Consider the following 19,650-nt stretch of genomic DNA (forward strand, 5'->3'; position numbering starts at 1 on the left):
AGCATACCGTTTTAGTGAAGAAAAACTATACTTTAAAGAAAAAGGCAGGATGTGCTACTTTCAAAAGGGCTTGAAAATAGTTTGAATGATTCAAACTTTCCTCTAACAAATGCCACAACAAAAAGGTTTGTCTTTTTATATGTAGGGAAAACAACAATTAATAGGTTGTTTGGTTAGAAACTTAAAACTTTAAAGTTTCCCATTACCTCCCTTTGACCAGTTTTATTTGTCCTGACAGTGCTACTTTAAATATTAGGGGAGAAAAGTGAAACTAATATTGTAATTTCTCTATTTTAAGAAATTATAAATGATCCTAAAATATGTAAATTTTTAAGTTGTCTTAGATAACTATCAAATTCTCAGAAGTTATTTAGTTCCTGTTCCTAGTCTTCCCTAGTTCATTTAGTCCTCCTTCGGAACATTTTTTTTTTTTAAGATTTATTTATTTATTTATTTGACAGAGAGAGAGCGAAGAGAGGGAACACAAGCAGGGGGAGTGGGAGAGGGGAGAAGCAGGCCTCCCGCCTGGCAGGGAGCCCGATGCGGGGCTTGATCCCAGAACCCTGGGATCATGACCTGAGCCGAAGGCAGATGCTTAACGACTGAGCCACCCAGGCGCCCCTGGAATTTTTTATAAAGCTCCAAATTAGAGCTTTCAGCCCCAATTCCAGGCTTGGAAGTAAATAAAATGCAATCTATTTTTAACTGTTTGTATTCAATAGTTGGGGAAGTGAAGGCAAAGACAAAAACATAAATTAGACTAGGAATATTCTCTAGATTTCAGATATCCAAACTTATTCCTATTCCTCTCTTAAGAGGGACAAGGGGCACCCAAAAACTGGTACAAGAATGTTCCTAGAAAGCATTATTTGTAATAGCCAAAATCATTAGGCAAGGCTATGTTCAAAGCTCAATTAACAGAAACAAAAGATAACTTGTAATGTTAATGCACAATTTGCAGTAAACTATGCTTTACTTTCTGAAAAAATCTTAATATACAATTTGGAATTAACTTAGCAAGCGTCAAGAACACATTCTTTTCTGTTAAGATTTTATTTATTCATTTGTGAGAGAGAGCGCAAGCAAGCACACACAAGCAGGGGGAGCGGCAGGCAGAGGGAGAAGCGGACTCCACGCTGAGCAAGGAGCCTGCTGTGGAACTCGATCCCAGGACCCTGGGATCATGACCTGAGCTGAAGGCAGATGCTTAATCGCTTAATCGACTGAGCCACACAGGAGCCCCAAGAACACATTCATTCATCAAAAAACATTCGAGGGGCGCCTGGCTGGCTCAGTTGGAAGAGCATGCTTCATCTTGGGGTCATGAGTTTGAACACCACATGGGGCGTAGAGATCACTTAAATAAATTTAAAAAAACTAAAAACTAAAAAAAAAAAAAGAAGCAAAACATTTCAGGATGCCAATTTAAAATCCAATTAATAGTTTTATAAATTGCCTAAAACCTGAAGTCTAAAATTGATAGGTTATACACATCAACTATACTTAAATTAACTAACTAATTAATTAAATTGATACGCTACACCTAAAATTCATACAGAAATGCAAGGGACCTAGAATAGGCAAAATAATCTTGAAAAAGAAGACCGAATCTGGAAGACTCTCACTTCCTGATGCCAAACTTACTACAAAGACACAGTAATCAAAATAGTGTAGGACTAGTGTAAGGACAGACGATGGAATACAACTGGAAATCAAGAAATAAACCCATATTATCTATGGTCAACTGATTTTTGTTTTTTGTTTGTTTGTTTGTTTTTTTAAAGATTTTATTTATTTGAGAGAGAATGAGAGAGAGAGAGCACATGAGAGGGGGGAGGGTCAGAGGGAGAAGCAGACTCCCTGCTGAGCAGGGAGCCCATGCGGGACTCGATCCTGGCACTCCAGGATCATGACCTGAGCCAAAGGCAGTCGCTTAACCAACTGAGCCACCCAGGCGCCCGATGGTCAACTGATTTTTGACAAGGGTGCCAAGATTAATTAACAGAGAAAGAAGAGCCCTTCAACAAAAGTACTGAGACTACATATCCATGCTAAAGAATGAAGCTGAACCTCCTCCTGGCACCACACATAAAAACTGACTTCAAATGGATCACAGGCCTAAATGTAAGAGCTAAAACTATAAAACCCGTAGAAAAAAACACGAGTAAATCTTTGTGACCATGGGTTAGGAAAAAGTTCTTAGAGAAAACAGTAAAAGCATAAGTAATAACAAATAAACTGGATTTCATCTAAATTAAAAACTTCGATGCTTCAAAGGACAATATAAAATTACCTCATACCAGTTGGAATGGCTACTATCAAAAAGAAATAAGTGTCGGCAAGGTCGTGGAGAAAAGGGTGAGAATGTAAATTTGTGCAGCTACTGTGGAAAATAATATGGAGGTTCCTCAAAAAATTAAAAATAGAAATGAAATACCATACAATCCAGTATTTCCACCTCTGGGTATGCACCTGAAGAAAATGAAAGCACGAATTCAAAAAGATACATGAACCCCTATGTCTACTGCAGCAATCAGCAAGAATATGGAAGCAACCTAAGTGTCCATCCATAGATGGAATAAAGATGTGCTATACATACACAATGGAGTACTCAGCCAAAAAAAAAAAAAAAAAGAATGAAATCTTGCCATTTCTGACATCGATGGATCCAGAGTATATTATGCTAAGTGAAACAAGTCAGACAGAAAAAGACAAATACCATATGATTTCACTTATATATGGAATCTAAAAAACAAAACAAATGAACAAAAACAGAAACACTCATAAATAAAGAGAAAAAACTGGTGGTTGTGGGGGGGAGGGGTAGGTGAAATAGATGATTAAGAGGTACAATCCTACTGTTATAAAATAAGTAAGTCACAAGGATGAAAAGTACAGCATAGGAAATAGAGTCAATAATACTGTAATACTGTAAGAAAGTAATGGCACTTACACTGGTGAGCATGTCATAATATATGTAATTGTTGAATGTTGTACACCTGAAACATGTTATATGTCATCTATTTAAAATAATTTTTAAAAACAAATAAATTTTTAAAAAGGACACCGTCGAGGAAAAACGACAGCCCACAAAATAGAAGAAAATGTTTACAAAATCATATATCTGATAAAAGATTACCCAGAATATAAAAAAACTCTTACAACTCAATAATAAAAACACAAACAACCTAATCTAAAAATGGGCAGTGAATCTAAAAAGATATTTCCCCCCAAAAAAATATGAATAGATGCACATTAGCCATCAGAGAAATGGAAATCAAACCCACAATGAGGTTTTACTTCACACCCATCCACTACAATAAAAAAGACCGATAACAAGTGTTGTCCAGCATGCAGAAAAATTGGAACATTTTTACATTGTTAGTGGAATTGTAAACCATGCAGTCACTTTGGAAAACAGTTTGGCAGTTTTTCAAAATGTTAAAGAGTAACAATATGACCCAGCAATTCCATTCCCAAAAGAAATGAAAACATATTTCCACACAAAAACCTGTATAAAAATGTTCATAGCAGTACTATTCATAATAGCCAAAAAGTGGAAACAACCAAACGTCTATCACTGATGAATAGATAAAATGTGGTATATACACACAATGGAATGTTTGGCCATAAAATGTAGTGAAGTACTGATACATGCTACATCATGGATGAAGTGTGGAATCATGCTAAGGAAAAGAAGCCAATCACGAAGGATAACACGTATGATCCCATTTATATATGTCATGTCCAAAAGAGACCATTCTATCGAGGCAGAAATGTATAGATTAGTAAACTGCCTAGGCTGAGTTAAGGGCGAAAGAGGTAATGACTGCTAATGGACACAGAGATTCTTTCTGAGGTAATGATACTGTCCTAAATTGATCGTGGTGATGTAACTGCACATACGAAAAACCCGTGAATTGTACACTGAACTGAGTGTACTGTATAGTATGTGAACTGTAACTTTATAAAGCTATATTTTAAAGAAAAACCTAATGTCTCGTACTTATGTCGCTTGCGGAAAACAAGAATCACTCAAGACAAATAACTATGAACTGATTTGATTACTAAGTCCATACGTGATACACTTAGAAATAAGAATTTAAGACACACCTCTTCTTCACTGAAAGATCACTCCTTTAACTATTTCTAAATTTGAACTAAAATGCAACTGTAGTACTTGCAGCTGTCAGGACCTAAAATGAGATTCACCCAAGATACCGGGGTAAACATGCTACTTTTCCCGCACTCGGCTGAACTGCACTTCCCATTACAACAAACAATAACTGCAGAAAAACACTCCACACGGTGACTGGAAGTCATTCTCAAAGAACCACCTAATACTAATACCGAGTTAAGAGGAGGGGTGTGGAAAGAATGAGGAAGGGGAAGGAGCACAGGGCACGAGGGGAAGTCTACGTGCATTTAAGCCCAAGGAATCCAGTTACATTAAATTCAACTTTTATACGCTTTGTGAACAGGCCCAGAGGCAAAGTCCTGGGCGCAGACCAAAGAGCCGAGCTGCGAGGCCCAGAGGAAGTGCTGATCCAGGCCAAGCCCGCAAGGGATTCCGAGTGGAAACAGCGGGGGGCAAAAGGGCTAAGATGGGGGTTGCGGTGCGGGACGGAGGTGAGCCCCCTCCGCCCGGCTCCGGCCGGCGCTCGCCGGCAGCGCGCAGCGGGAGGCGGCCGCGCCTCGGGCCCGGCGGCCGCGTCCGAGCCGTGGAGCGCGCCCGGCGCCCAGAGCTCCGGCGGGGCCGGGTCCCGTCTCCCGCCCCATCCGGCGCTTTGTCCCAGCGCGGGCGGCGGGCGGCCCCTAGGCGTCCCCGCCGCGGGCTAAGGGGCCGCGCTGACAGCCCTCGCCCCCCGCAGGGGCTGCGAACCTGCGAGACCCGGCGCCCGCCCGGCTTCATCCAGGCGGGACCCAGCCGGCGGCGGTCCGAGGACGCTAGCCCTTATCGCGGAGCCTTCGCCGCCGCCGCGGCCCCGAAAGCCGCGGCCGCCAACACGGCCGCCAACACCGCCGCCCGGAGCGCACACAGGCCGAGGTCAGGCGGAGAAAGCTTCGCACCCCAAAACCCAATTTCCTGCCCTTACCCAAAAATTCTCGACGAAATGCGCCATGACCATCCTGCCGCCGCCGCGCCAGGTTCCGCGTCCGCGCCCGCCCGCCGCTGTGTAAACACGGGCCCGGCCCCCACGGCGCCCCCGCCTTTCCCCACCGCCGCCGCTGCCGCCGCCGCCGCCGCCGCCGCCGCCTTCTTCCCGGAGACCGGCCCGCACCCTCCAGGGCGCATGCGCCACCTAGCGGCTGCTGCCGCGGGGCGAACTCTTGAACGCCACCGCCTGGTTGCGCATGCGCTCTTCGTCCCATCCCTGGGTTTTAGTAACCTTCCTCTCTCCCCGGCGCGGGCGCGGCCAAATTGAGTATTCTCTTGGGAATGGTGGAGAACAGGGTTCTTGAGGAGTCACAGAGGAGACTGCCCGCACCCTTTGCGGTACGATGGGTACTGGCCCAGGGATGAGCGAAGAAAAGGGCCGGCCAACGGCAGTGGATACGGCAGCCTGGCTGCCTCCTCTCTTCCTCTACGCAAGACGCGCTTTCCCGGCCTTGGAGGATCTTGAAGGGACCAAGGCTGGTCTAGCTGGGATGGGGGAAGTTTGGCTTCTGGCCACCGGGCGGAGACTGGGAAACCTTTGGTCAATAGGGTGCCTTTCCTTGACAGGGAACTAAGAACCAAAACAAAACTTTCCGAGGCCGGAAAAGGAGGACACGCCCAGTGTCGCCTGAGAGTCTCTGGAGCAGCGGGAGACCCAGGCACCAAGTTCCTTGCCGAAGCCGCTGACCTCTAGCACGCCCCTAGCACACCAGGCAGGCCGGCCGGAGGCAGGAACATGACCCAAAAGGAACGAATTTCCCTGACTCAAGCAGTTAAAAAAAAAAAAAAAAAAAGTCTTTTCCAGGACTTGTTCATTTAAGTCCCTAGTTCTCTTAGCAACTTGTACATTTTGGAAAAAGAAACAAGTTTAAACACGTCCTGGCATAACATAAACTAAATCCCCTTCCCATGCCTTGCTTTCCAGAGGTTAGGGGAAAATATTAAACCCTTGTGAAGAGGTCTCAAGTTCGCTGTCACCAGGTCAGCTCAATCCGAAGTCTGCAGTTCTTGAAACCAAGCCCCACTAATAGATTTAGTGTAGCTTTATTTTTCTTTTTTTTTAAGATTTTATTTATTTGACAGAGAGACACACAGCGAGAGAGGGAAACACAAGCAGGGGGGAGTGGGAGAGGGAGAAGCAGGCTTCCCGCGGAGCAGGGAACCCCATGCGGGCTCAATCCCAGGACCCTGGGATCATGACCTGAGCCGAAGGCAGACGCTTAAGGACTGAGCGACGCAGGCGCCCTAGTGTAGGTTTAACTATATACACACATCACCACCTTCTCAGATCTTGTGACTTCAGACATAATGAACACTATGACATGTGTTTCTTGGTGGAAAATATTTTCATCCTCAAAAGCAAAAACCACACAATGCCTTGCACATGGATGAAACTGTCAAGTGTTTGTTGAATTGGGAATAAGTGGATCATTGGTGTTGTGATTATATCTTTTTTAAGAATATTTTTTAGAAATACATAGGATGTAACAGTCTGCTTTAAAATAACTCATTTGAGAAAGGAACAATGAGTACAGGTATGCATGAAACAGGATTGACCATGAGTTGATAATTGTTAGGACCTAGGTAATGGAAACATGGTAGTTCACTATACAGTACTACACTCATTTTGTATATGTTTGCTATTTCCTTTTCTTTAAAAAGTCTTCATAACACTGTCATTTACACCAAGTCTTTGGGAAAGTCTAACTTAGAAATTTGCTACAATTCTCTAAACCATTAGTCTAGCACTATCTTTCTTCAACCTGAAAAAATTCTAAAAAATATACAGCCCTCTAGATCTCTCTGCAAATAAGGTTGGCATTAAAATCCTAGTGTCCCTAGGCACTACCCAGCTTAGCCCTCGGGAGGAAAAGCCTTATCCGAGACCCATGCTTTAAAGGACCTTATATTACAAACACATTAATTTATTAAAAAACAAATAGGTGCCTTTGCCACTCCTGATCTGTGGGTGGGATAGCTGCCCATATCAGAGATAGACTCTTGGAGTTCAGGCAGAATCTGAGCAGCAGAAGTGCTTAAGTAAGAGAGAAGACAAATTAGTTAACTTGTTCAATTTTTCCTCCCAGCATGAATGCAATAGATTCTTGCATAACAGTATTGTTTTGCATAACAACATGGTATCAAGCACAGATTTTCCTTTTTTTAGTGTTCTAACACTGACAATTTAGCATAGTACACTGGTCTCCATTTGTACTCTTACCTCTGATTTCATAAATATCAGAGGCAGGCTTGCCATAAAGATAAATATTGTGTATTTGGGTATTTACAAGGCTCATTAGGGCCAAAACACCATATGCTGGTATTACCTGATATTTAAATTGTGGGAATTTAGCGTAAATAGCGATTAAGGTGACTAAATTTCAGACAAGATGGTGAAGTAGAAGAAGAATGTGGGTAGTATCAGGCACATTCTGTTCTCTCAAGTGAGGTTTCCCGGGATGCACATACACTCTGGCAGAGTGTAGATAAGGCCCTGAGAGGGTAGCTCACTTATGTGCTGTTAAGTATTTGTGACCCACACACTTAGCCCTTGCTTATCCAAACACATTCTGAAATTACTAAAAATTGACACAGATAACAACACTGTTCCACTCACTGCCTATGCCACCTGGCACTTAATAGTCACTCAATAAATGTTTGGTGAAACAACAGGTGAATGATTAAACCTATCAGGGAAATGTCAAGGTGGATGAGACTTTGAATATGCAGTAACTCCATTTTTTATTCATACTCTTAATTGGTGCTAGCTCTTAGAGCTTATAAAAATAGCATTATTTACATTCTACTTGATTTAATATTCTTACATTACTTTAAATATTTTCAAAAGAATTATTTGGGGCTTGAGTATACTTCTTTTTTAAAAAAGGCTTATTTAGGGCACCTGGGTGGCTCAGTCAGTTAAGCGGCTGCCTTCAGCTCAGGTCGTGATCCCAGGGTCCTGGGATCAAGTTCCACAGCTTATCTCTCTCCCTCAGCTGCTCCCCCTGCTTGTGTGCTCTCTCTCTCTCTCTGTCAAATAAATAAATAAATAAATAAATAATCTTTAAAAAGGTGTATTTATTTGAGAGAGAGAGAGCAGAGGGAGATGCAGAGAAAATTCTCAAGCAGACTCCCCACTAAGCATGAAACCTGACCCCAGGATCCTGAGATCATGACCTGAGCTGAAATCGAAGAGTCAGCTGCCTAACCTACTGAGCCACTGAGGCACCCCAGCTTGAGTACACTTCTTAAAGCCATGAAGGTAAAATAATGTAAAAACATACAAATATGTCATTAATGTTAAGTGGAAAGGCAGAAGAATACATGGAAGATACATTAAAATTATAAGGGTGTACAAATATGCATATAAATGGACAAAAATCAAAAGAAAACAAAATGTATGTGGTAGGTGGTATGTATTCTAATGTATTCTAATGTATTCTATGTAATTATAATGTATTCTAATGTAATAACATAGTATGATTTAAAGAGCAATCACTGTTATTTGTTTTCATTTAAATATAATTTCATTTAAATATAAATGTAACCGGGCAAATCTTTCCCAGGTCTTTCATTAACTCTCTCCTCTCATTGATTCAAGCAATAGACAATTACTGGACACTTAACACAATGAAAAGACTATCTCTGCTCTTACAAAATTCACAATCTAATACAGACTCATAAGAAATAAGACAATAGATATGATGACAATTATAAAATAATGTGCCTTAGAAGAGTATCTGGTGTATAGCTGATAATCAATAAACATTTATTAAATGAAAAATGAACAAATCACTGTTTGTTCAGAAGGATAACCTCAAAGAAATTCAATTTGTCCTTTTTCGTTTTTCCCTCTCCCCCCTACCTCTCTCTTTCCCTCTTTTCAAGAAAGTGACAGGAAATTGACCTGGATTCACAGGGGCTTTCTTCCATTAGCACAGAGGTCTTTGGGTCTCTGGGGTAGTAGAATCCACAGCAACTTTTAAAACGCAGTCTTTCTGGGATTGGCTAGCCATCTGGGAGCTAGCTGTATATGGGAACTGGAAGAACAGAGCGCTAGGAATTGTAACCACAGGAACCCACAAGAAGAGGCACCTTTAGATCAGCTAAGAATAGAGGGAATGGGCTTCGTCTCCCTTGAAGATCTGCTGAAGCCTGAGCAGAGACCTCGGTGCACTTCCTGCACACCGCATAGCGCTAGATTTCAGCACTGTGTCCTAGTGAGTGTACTAGTGAGAAGGATAGTCCCTGAGTTTCCTGGACAACTGAGGGGAAGGAGGGAGCTCCACCCAACCATTTATATAACAAACATTTAGCGAACACCTATATCAAGCTAGGCCCTCTTCTAAACACTGGGGGGGTCCAACAGTGAAAAACACATAACCGCTACTCTTGTTACACTGAGTGTGGGAAGACAGACCACAGGGTTATAAATAAGTGAGATCCTTTTGGATAGTGATACATGCTATGACATAATTGGGATAGATTGTGGTGGGGAGTGGTGACTTCTTCACCTAGTGTCCCTAAGGAAGTGACATTTGAGCAGAGACCTGAATGAACCAAAGGAGAGAGCCAGGCAAACATCTGCAGAGAGGTCCACGTTGAAGGATCAAACTGTGCAAAGGCCCAGAGTTAGCAATGAGCTAACATAGGCTTCCTAGCATAGGAAGCCAATAGAGGGTTTTAAAGCTTCAGAGATACCTGATTTATGTTTTACAAGATCACATTGACTGCTCTGTGCAAAAGGATGAGGGGGAGGTGGTGGTAAAGGGGAGGCCACCGAAAAGACAGATGCAATAGTCCTGATAAGAGAAGACAGCCGCAGGGACTAGCCAACAGCAGTGGAAGTGATAAGAAGAAGCGATCGGGCTTAAGATCTATTTTGGCTGTGAAGCTGACAGAATTTGCTCATGGAGTGGACATGGGGTGTGAGGGGAAGAAAGAAATCAAGGATGATCCCAGCAGTTGTGCCTGAGAACTCAGATGTAAAAGGGTGCCACAGAGATGGAAAGGATATGGAAAGCAGCTGTTTCAGAGAAAGGGAGGAAGACCCAAGAGTTCTGATTGGCCTTGCTAGGTTTGAGGTGCCTACTGGAAATCCAAGGGGAAATGTCTATCAGGCAATTGGACGTATGATTTTGGAGCTCAGGACAGAGGTTGAAGACGTAAATTTGAGGGTCATCAACAAATATGGATAAGCTCACAGAGAAAGAGGAGAGGAGGGGGCAGCTGAACATAAAGCTCTGGGGCACTTGTACACTTTCAGTCAGGAGAAGGAGCCGAGCCAGCAATAGAGATGAAGGAAGAACAGCAAAGTAGAAGAAGCTCCAGGAAAAAGGGACAACATTGAAGTCAAGAGAATGTTTTAAGACTGGTCAATGGATGGGGGCACCTGGGTGGCTCAGATGGTTAAGCATCTGCCTGCGGTTCAGGTCATGATCTCCAGGTCCTGGATCGAGTCCCACATCAGGCTCCTGGCTGGCTCAGCGAGGAGACTGCTTCTCCCTCTCCCTCTGCCTCTCCCCCACTGCTTGTGCTCTCTGTCTCTCTCTCTCAAGTGAATAAATAAAATCTTTAAAAAAAAAAAAAAACAACTGGTCAGTGGATGACAAACACTGAGAAATGACCAACGGGTTTAGCAGGACAGAGGTAGGAGTCTTGGCAAGCCAGCCTTCTCTGAAGTGGGGAAGATGTAAATACGATTAGAATGGGTTGAAGAGAGAAGGGGAAGTAAAGACCACAAGTAAAGACAACTTGTTCAAGAAGTTTTGCTGTGAGGGCGCCTGGGTGGTTCAGTTGGTTGAGCAACTGCCTTCGGCTCAGGTCATGATCCTGGAGTCCCTGGATGGAGTCCCGAATCGGGCTCCCTGCTTGGCAGGGAGTCTGCTTCGTCCTCTGACCCTCCCCCCTCTCATGTGCTCTCTCTCTCATTCTCTCTCTCTCAAATAAATAAATAAAATCTTAAAAAAAAAAAAGTTTTGCTGTGAAAGGAAAGGGTGAGGTAGGCAGACATTGAAGGGAACGGGGCTGAAAGGGGTACAGTCTTAAGATGAGCAGTGGTAAGTCATGCTTGCATACCGGAGAGGATGAGCCAAAGAGATGGAAAGGGGAGATAATTATAGAAATGTGGTCCTTGAATAGAGGAAAGGACATGGGATCCAGAGTAAAATTGAGCTTCAGGAGGGTGCTTCTAGTTTTACAGCTAATAAGTCTAATAGGATCGCGATCACTTAGTTAGAAAAAGTTCCCGTAACTGCATGTGCAATTGTACTTCTGCATGGGAAACACCCCTTTCATGTATTACCTGCTTGAATCCCCACATCGACCCTATAAGACCACTATTGTTATTTATTTTTTTTATTTATTCGTCAGGGAGAGAGAGAGAGAGCACAAACGGGGGGGAGCGGCAGGCAGAGGGAGAAGCATGTTCCCTGCTGAGCAGGGAGCCCGATGTGGGGCTCGATTCCAGGACCCTGGGATCATGACCTGAGCCAAAGGCAGATGCTTAACGACTGAGCCACCCAGGCATCCCGAGACCACCACTGTTTGATCCCGATTTTACAGATGAGACAGTATGCTCCAGAAGATTCAATACATTGCCAAGGTCAAACAACTAGCCAATGGTAAACTACTGTTAACTTGTGGTAAACTTATTAACAGTGGTAAACCACTGTTAACAGTGGCATGAACAAAGTATTATGAAGGAAGGTAGGTGAGTCCTCAAGAAACACAAGAGGTCAAAAAAAGATGACTGGTCAAGGGTGAAAGTTAAACTCATCCAACGAAAGCTTTTATTTGTGTTTGGGTTTTTTTATGTGTGTGTGTTTTTTAAAGATTTTATTTATTTATTAATGAGAGAGAGAGATGCAGAGGCAGAGGGAGAAGCAGGCTCCCTGCAGAGCAGGGAGCCTGATGTGGGACTCGATACCAGGACCCTGGGATCATGACCTGAGTCAAAGACAGATGCTTAACCGTCTGAGCCACCCAGGTGCCCCTGTGTTTGGTTTTTTTAATTCATGCTCTGGTGTTCATCAGAAAGCTCCTTGGTTACCGTCTCTCTAACCCAGGTTCTCTGAATGAATATGAATGCGAAGTACTAAGGATCCCATAAAAATTTCAAACAAATGTATTTATATCTTACTCTTTAAAAAAAAGTATTTTCTCTCCTCACAGTCAGTTCTGAAACATGCAAAAAATGTAACTGTCCAAAACTCAGATTCCAGGCAAAATCTAGAGCTGTCCCACCCTAAACAGGATGTCTGGTCATTGTATTAAAAAACAGTCACTTCTGACAGGCAGAGGGAACAGACAACCAAATCAGTCTGTAGGCACGACTGTAATGTTCTCTATCAAATTCTTAAGACCACTAAATTCTGATGAACTATTTGCAGGGAGGCCACTGGACTGGGCCAAACTGGCCAGATCGAAAGACGACAAAATAAAATTTCATTTCGAACCTTACAACTCATTAGATGACATCTGCCTTAATATGCTTTTTTAAAATAGTTTCAAGAACAAACTGTCACTAATTAGTTTTTTTTTTTTTCATTTAGGTCCAGAAGATGTCTGTTATTGTTTTTTTCTTCCCACTTCCCACATGCTAGCTAAAACCAATTCTTTCTTCAAGCTGTCTTCAAGTATAACTCCTCCAAAAAAAAGGAAAGCTGCTAAACCATTACCTTCTGGGTAATCTCACTTATATTTCTTCTTTCCTCCATTATTCACAGATATACCCTTTAGATTAAGTAGTTCATATCTTGTCAAAAACAGTTGTATACTGTTCTTTATGGCATCTTTTCTTGTTTTTCTTTTTTTTTTTGGCAGGTGCACGTGCTTATATTGGTGGTTATGGGGATTCATCAAGATATATTAATAAATAGGGGCACCTGGGTGGCTCAGTCATTAAGCGTCTGCCTTTGGCTCAGGTCATGATCCCAGGGTCCTGGGATTGAGCCTCACATCGGTCTCCCTGCTCGGCGGGAGGCCTGCTTCTCCCTCTCCCACTCCCCCTACTTGTGTTCCCTCTCTCGCTGTGTCTCTCTCTGTCAAATAAATAAATAAAATCTTTAAAAAAAAAGATATATTAATAAATAGAAAAAAGCAAAGTGTGGAACAGAGTGTATAGCAAATTTCCATTTGCATAAAAAGAAAAAAACTATAGGGGCACCTGGCTGGCTCAGTTGGTAGAGCATGCAACTCTTGATCTCAGGGTTATAAGTTCGAGCCCTACGCTGGGTATAGAAATTACTTAAAAATAAAATCTTAAAAAAAAAAGAAAACTATATATATGTATACATATATGCAAACATATATGTATATGTGCACAAAAACATTTATATATATACATAAACATTTTATACATATATACACAATCTATGTATATTGTATTATGAGTATTTTCTTATGTGTATATATCCTATCTTGGGGACGATATATAAGAAACTGGTAACCTTGCCTGCCTTTGAATTTAATCTTAGCCAAAAGACCCAGAAGCCATTGTGATTATCTTTGAAGAGAGGAACTAGATAACAGGAATTAAAAGAAGACTGGCTTTTACACCTTTTGAGTTTTGTTCCATGTGGATGCACTACCCATTTTAAAAAAAGATAAAAAGTTACAAGATGCCTGGCTGGCTCAGTTGGTAGAGTGTGTAAGTCTTGATTTCAGGGTTGTGAGCTGGAGCCCCACATGGGGCATCGAGCCTATTTAAAAAATAACATAAAATAAAAGTAGATAAGAACTTAAATATTAAAAGGGAAGAAAGAAATCAAAATAATTTTTTTCCCAGATGTTAAAAAATGGTGGTGAAACTGGGATTGGGAGTTAGGGCAACAACCAAAGTAACAACATCTAGTGGATGTTTGGGAGGAAAAAATACAACCATCACCACCGAAGGTATATTCAAAATAGAACAAAAGTAAAATGTTCTCCTATTACCTTTTTTGCTTCAGTGACTATTTGACTACTTTGGTTGTGTACAATTATTGTGTCAGATTTTATTTCCTCGATTTTATAGGGCTGTTCTACTCTCTCCTAGTAGGAAATATCCTGTGGAGAAGTCTGAAGCTAGCCTGAATTATTTTTCCTTTTTTACATTATTTTTTCAACCTGTCTGTTCAAAAGGTTATCTATTTTTCTTTGAAGTCAAACGAATGTATTACAATATATCTTCCTGTAGATGTTCCACATTCACTTTTCCTGTGAGTCTGTTGAGACAGGCTAAATTATTATGATAGATCCCAAATGAAATGGTCCTAACAAAATCAAGTTTATTTCTCCCTAGGGGAACTGTCTGCAACAGGTGTTTCAGATCATAGGACAACTCTTCACCAACAGTGATGCAGGGATTCCAGCCATATGCCCAGCTCTTTGGAAGAAGGGGAGAACAAATTTTGGTATCTGGCAAGTAGATTTGGCCAATGATATGTTGTGTCTCTTCAATCAGTTGGTATAAGTCTTTGGTTACTGGAATATTCTTTCGAATTAGATCTTAGATACTTCTTAAATGTTCATTTGAATGATACCTTGACTATCTTATTTCAGTGTTTAGACTGACAGACACCAATCATGCATACATAGATTTTCTTTTCCTTGTTTTCCAAAATGGTAGTGTTGCTTTTTCATTTTGTTCTGTATTTTTTTAACCCTATCCTCTGTGTACCTACCTCATTGTGCTTTCAGCAAAGCCTATTTTCCATTGTGCTGCTTCCAATGTCACGTTCCTATCTGCAATTTTCTTCCCCCAACTTAAAAGTGATCTCTACACCAACATGAGGCTCAAACTCAGGACTTCAAGATCCACAGTCATGTCCTCTACTGACTGAGCCAGCCAGGCGCCTTTCTACCATTTTTCTTTCCTTTCCATTTCTCCCTGAACCCAACTATCCTATGTCACAACATGAAGAAAAACTTGTCTTCATGTTTTTATCATATGTTCCCTTAAATATTTCTGCTTGATGCTCTTATTTTGTACAGATGAATTTAATAGAGATACAATTTTAAAACTTAATTCATGACAATTTGTTTTGTCTCAGTTTTTATCTGCTCCATGGTGAGAATTCTTCATCTGTCATTTGTTTTGCCTGTTTCCCCCCTCCCACCATTCTTTCTTGTCTCTTTCTATTGTTCCTATGACAGCTCTCTCTTTTTTTTTCTTTCTGAACTTATTCGGCTTTAAACAAGCTATTTAGACAGCAATTTACTGGAATTTTGTGTGAGAAAGGCCAAGACGGCCTTCATGGTCAGAAGAAACTCTCCTCATAACTCACAGTTATGTGTGTGCATCAGTTCCTTTAGATTTTGCTTCTCTGTAGCCTACTTGAGGTCTGCACCCAATGGATGACAAGAACATAGTCTCCCTCCCTCTCCCTCCTCCCTCAACACCAGACTACTTCTTGAAAAATATGATTAGTCTATGATATTTCTTGCTTAAATCAACTTCTTTAGCGCTATGTTTCTCAGTAACAAACTGATTCCAGAGAAGTTCCTACTTCCTCATTCCATTGTTGCAAAAGAGGGACTATCGATTTTCACCTTCAGCAACGTACTTTACTTTGGAGTCATGGTTTCTACTGGCTTTTCCTCAGCTCTGCAGCTCTGGGCTCCAAACTTCCCTGCATCTCTGTTTGTCCTTTGCCAGGCCGGCAGTATTCCTTCCTATTTTAGCTTCAGATGCCTTCTAGTTTCATCAGATATGGAGTTGGCGTTATTGTTTCTCATTCTTCAAATTACTTATGGGTGGTTTCTAAAAACAGAGGCAGGAAAAGACTTGACTTTTCTTTGTCATGTTAATACTTGGATACATTCAGAAGATAATTTTGCATTAATTCTCCCTGGCATTTAATAGGCCCCTTCTTTTCATGTCCCTCTTTGGTTCTGGGAGATGTTCTTTTCTTTTTTCTTTTTTTTTTTTAAGATTTTATTTATTTATTTGATAGAGAGATAGAGAGAGCCAGAGAGTAGAAGCTGGGGGGAATGGCAGAGGGAGAAGGAGAAGCAGGTGACATGGGGCTCGATCCCAGGACATGACCTGAGCTGAAGGCAGACACTTAACCGACTGAGCCATCCAGGCGCCCTTCTTATTTCTTTGATAATTTCTTCCCTTTTATTCTCACAGTCCTATACCTACAATTTTTGTTATATCTATCTTCCATGTCTTTTAACATTGCTTTTCTTTCTTTTCTCCTCCATCCTTCCTTCCTGCCTTCCTTCCTTCCTTTTTCTTTCTTTCTTTCCTTCTTTCCTTCCTTCTTTCTTTCTTTTCTTTCTCTTTTTTCTTTTTTTCTTTTTCTCTTTCTTTCTTCTCATGCTCTTTCTCTCCATTCCATCCTTCCCTCCTTTTCTCCCTCCCTCCCTCTCTTTCTTTCTTTCTTCTTCTTTTTTCTTACTTTTTTTGGGGGGACATACCATTTTGGAAGAATTTTCTCAACTCAGTTTTCCAACTCATTTGTTGCATATTTGGCCCAACTATTAGGTTTAGAAATCGTATTTTAAATTTTTCATCAATTCTGGTTGTATTTCACAGCAGCGTTCTCTTTTTTGGGCATGATACGCTTTCAACTAACTCTGAGCATATTAACTATGTTTAATCTATTTCCATTAACTCTATATTTTTATCCCAGGGGAGTTCTGTTTGTTGAATTTGCTGTTCTCTTTCATGCTCTTGGTTTTCCCAAAATCTTAGTTTTCTGTTCCTATTTGTAGGTGCAGGTCTGAACTAAACTTCATTCATAGTTGGAATGCATTTCCTCACTTCAAATAAGAAGTCCTATTTACCTGGCAGTGAATGCATGCTTTGGTTACAGGAATCTGCCTCATGGGATAGTAGGCAGATTATGTAGGTAACTTCTCTTTTTAGCATAGTCTCTCTGACCCTCCGGGCATTGTCCTTTTTCCCTAATCTTAGCTTACCCTGGAGCAGTAGTATGCTGGTAAATGTTTAACAACCAGCTCTGGGTGAGGGGAGCACACCTTGATTTGCAGCATTTGCTGATTTCCATGGTATCAATTTTCCTTCCCTGGGCCAATTTCAAGCTAGCAACATCACATCACTCGTGGGAGTTGGAAAAAGATGTGCACATAGACTCCCAAGAGCCTTGGTCCGCTGAGATAAATAATTACTTCGGAAAACTATACCCATGGCCTTCATCTAAGACCATACAATGGAGTCAGCTGCTATAGGAGCAACTCCAGGAGTTGGTGACTTGGCAGAGTTTTAGGGGTATGGTTCAACTGTTTCTTTATTTCATTAACTGCTCCAGTGCCCTGTTCTCTGTAAGCATTTTAGGTTCTTCTGCTCTGGTAGATTTGTCTGTCAATCAATTCCCATTTCCTTTATTCTTTTCAAAAAGTTCCTTACTATATTGGTCTGCTGGAAGCACCCTTTCTGGTATTCCTGTGCTGCTTTGAGTTTGTTTTTCTATTTCTTTGCTACTTAACTGGGATTTGGAGAAGGGGTGGCAAAGCAGAAGTCCTTCTCCTATTTCATGTCTTAATTTGTTTTCATTAGAAGTTACTTCCTCTTATTTCTCAAAGGTTGATTGTCCTCCTCTGATCACTGGTGTTCCTGTAGGCTCGTTGTCCTGAAGGACGGTTCAAGTAACTGGGCTCACTGGCTGCTGAGAAATTTCTAAGGAAGCTTGGGTAATTGATTGAGGCTATCTGCATCCCCACGTGGGCTCTGGATGGGAACACAACGCTGTGCTCATGGAGGCCATTCTCAAGGGCCAGAGAGGAGCAGGATGGAGGGCAGCTGGGGGCAGCAAGTGGCCAAAGCAGAAGGATCCAGGTGAGCATTTTCCACTCTCCCAGGACAAATGAGATGGCTGCTCTGATTTATTCAGAAGGTAGTCAATCCCAGATCTCCTCCATGTGACTCTTTGGTTGATGCAACTGGGACCCCAAACTTGGAAGGCCCTCCCTGGCCAGGAGCAACTTTTACTTCACCTGGAAACATGGGGGATGAGATGGGACAGAATAGAGTGAGTCTTTCCCTGGGGTAGAATCTCCTTCAGGTTAACAATGGCAGACACTGCTCTACACCTTTCCATGAGTTAATTCATTTAATCATCATGACAATCTTCTAAAGTAGGTATTATTATTGTCCCGAGTTTATAGAAGGAGCAACTGAGACACAGAAAGGTCACACAGTCAATAAGTCGTTGAGGCAGGATTCCAAACTGGGAAGTCTTGTGGCAGTTGTGAGTCAGTATTGGAGGTGGATTCCAGGTAGGTGTGTGGGTCGGTGTGTAGTGGTTTCCCCTCTGATGGAAAACTCCAAAAGCACTGTGAAACAATCAGGTAGCAGCAGTTCCTAGGTCCTTCTCACGTGTGCAGGATCACCCAGGAGCTCAGCAGGCTACATCCCAGGTCACATTAAAGAGGCGGGTTTACAGCCAGCCTATCCCCTTGTAAGGGAATGTGTTTTCCAAAAATGGGCAAAACCGTATCTCCCATCCCGCATGCTCTTCTTATAATGTGACTTTAACACTCTTCCCACTGAAAGGTGTGGCAGGGAGGGGTCTATGTTTTCTCTCCTTGAACCTGGGCAGGATTGTGATTACAGTGAAATCATACTATGTGACTTTTGATGCTAGGTCATACAAAGCAACACCATGTCCATCTGGTTATCTTGGGGCACTACATCTTGAAACCAAACCATCCTACTATGAAGAAGCCCATAGCCAATGGAAAGGTCCATACAGCCAGAAACTGAAACCCAAGGAACACATCCTCAGCTGAGATCCCAGCCAACAGCCAGGACCAACTTACCAGTCATATGAATGACACATCTTGAAAGTGGATCTTCCAGTCCCCAGGCCAGTCCTACCAGCCAATGAAATGTTAAGTAGAGATGTGCTTCCCTTCCTAGCCCCACCCAAATTGCAGATTAATGGGCAAAATAAAGGACTGTTATTGTTTTAAGCCACCAGGTTTTGAAGTGGTTTGTCAGGCAGCAATAGATACACTCCTGGATATCCCCTGCTTGACCCCATAAAATCCAAAACTTCAGTCTCATCGGTGGTACTTACCCTGAAGCCTCTATAGTGACCAAATTTGCTCCACTTCTGCCAAATTGTTGAGTTGCTTCAGAAGAAAATGAATATAAAGAGTGTATTTAGAATCTTTCCCTAATTTCATTTTTCAATTTCAAATCTTTAATCTCTTAAGAATATATTTTAAGGCATGGTATAGGGACCTAACTGAATTTTCTTCAAGTTATCACACAAGTGTTTACTAAATTTTCATTTTGTTACTGATCCACAACATCACATTTAGCATAATTTGGGACATCAAAGGCAATGTTATCAGGGTAAAGGTGAACTAGAAACAAATCTACTGTAAAGAAGGGAAGAGCAAAGAAACTTGCTAATCCTGGCCTTCAGAGTGGATGGAGAAAGCAAATCTCTGCTAAAATAAACACAAGCTAGCACTTACCATGAATTTGTAGTCTGGATTCATGCTGCTTGAAAACACAAACAAACACCTCAAGC

At 41.8% G+C, this 19,650-nt stretch overlaps 1 protein-coding gene across 3 annotated transcripts in view; it reads right to left on the reverse strand.

Annotated features, from left to right (window-relative positions):
* FCHO2 (FCH and mu domain containing endocytic adaptor 2) overlaps positions 1-5,192 on the reverse strand; it is a 126,339-nt gene extending 121,147 nt beyond the window's left edge. For all 3 annotated transcript variants that reach the window (XM_032404233.1, XM_032404235.1, XM_032404234.1), the window contains exon 1: positions 5,097-5,192. In XM_032404233.1, coding sequence (XP_032260124.1) covers positions 5,097-5,129 — 33 coding nt within the window. In that variant the 5' untranslated portion in view covers positions 5,130-5,192. The remainder of the gene's footprint in view (positions 1-5,096) is intronic.
* Positions 5,193-19,650: the final 14,458 nt, after the last annotated feature.

The sequence above is a fragment of the Phoca vitulina genome, unplaced genomic scaffold, assembly GCF_004348235.1.
Source record: "Phoca vitulina isolate PV1807 unplaced genomic scaffold, GSC_HSeal_1.0 scaffold6, whole genome shotgun sequence".
In the NCBI taxonomy this organism is placed as follows: domain Eukaryota; kingdom Metazoa; phylum Chordata; class Mammalia; order Carnivora; family Phocidae; genus Phoca; species Phoca vitulina.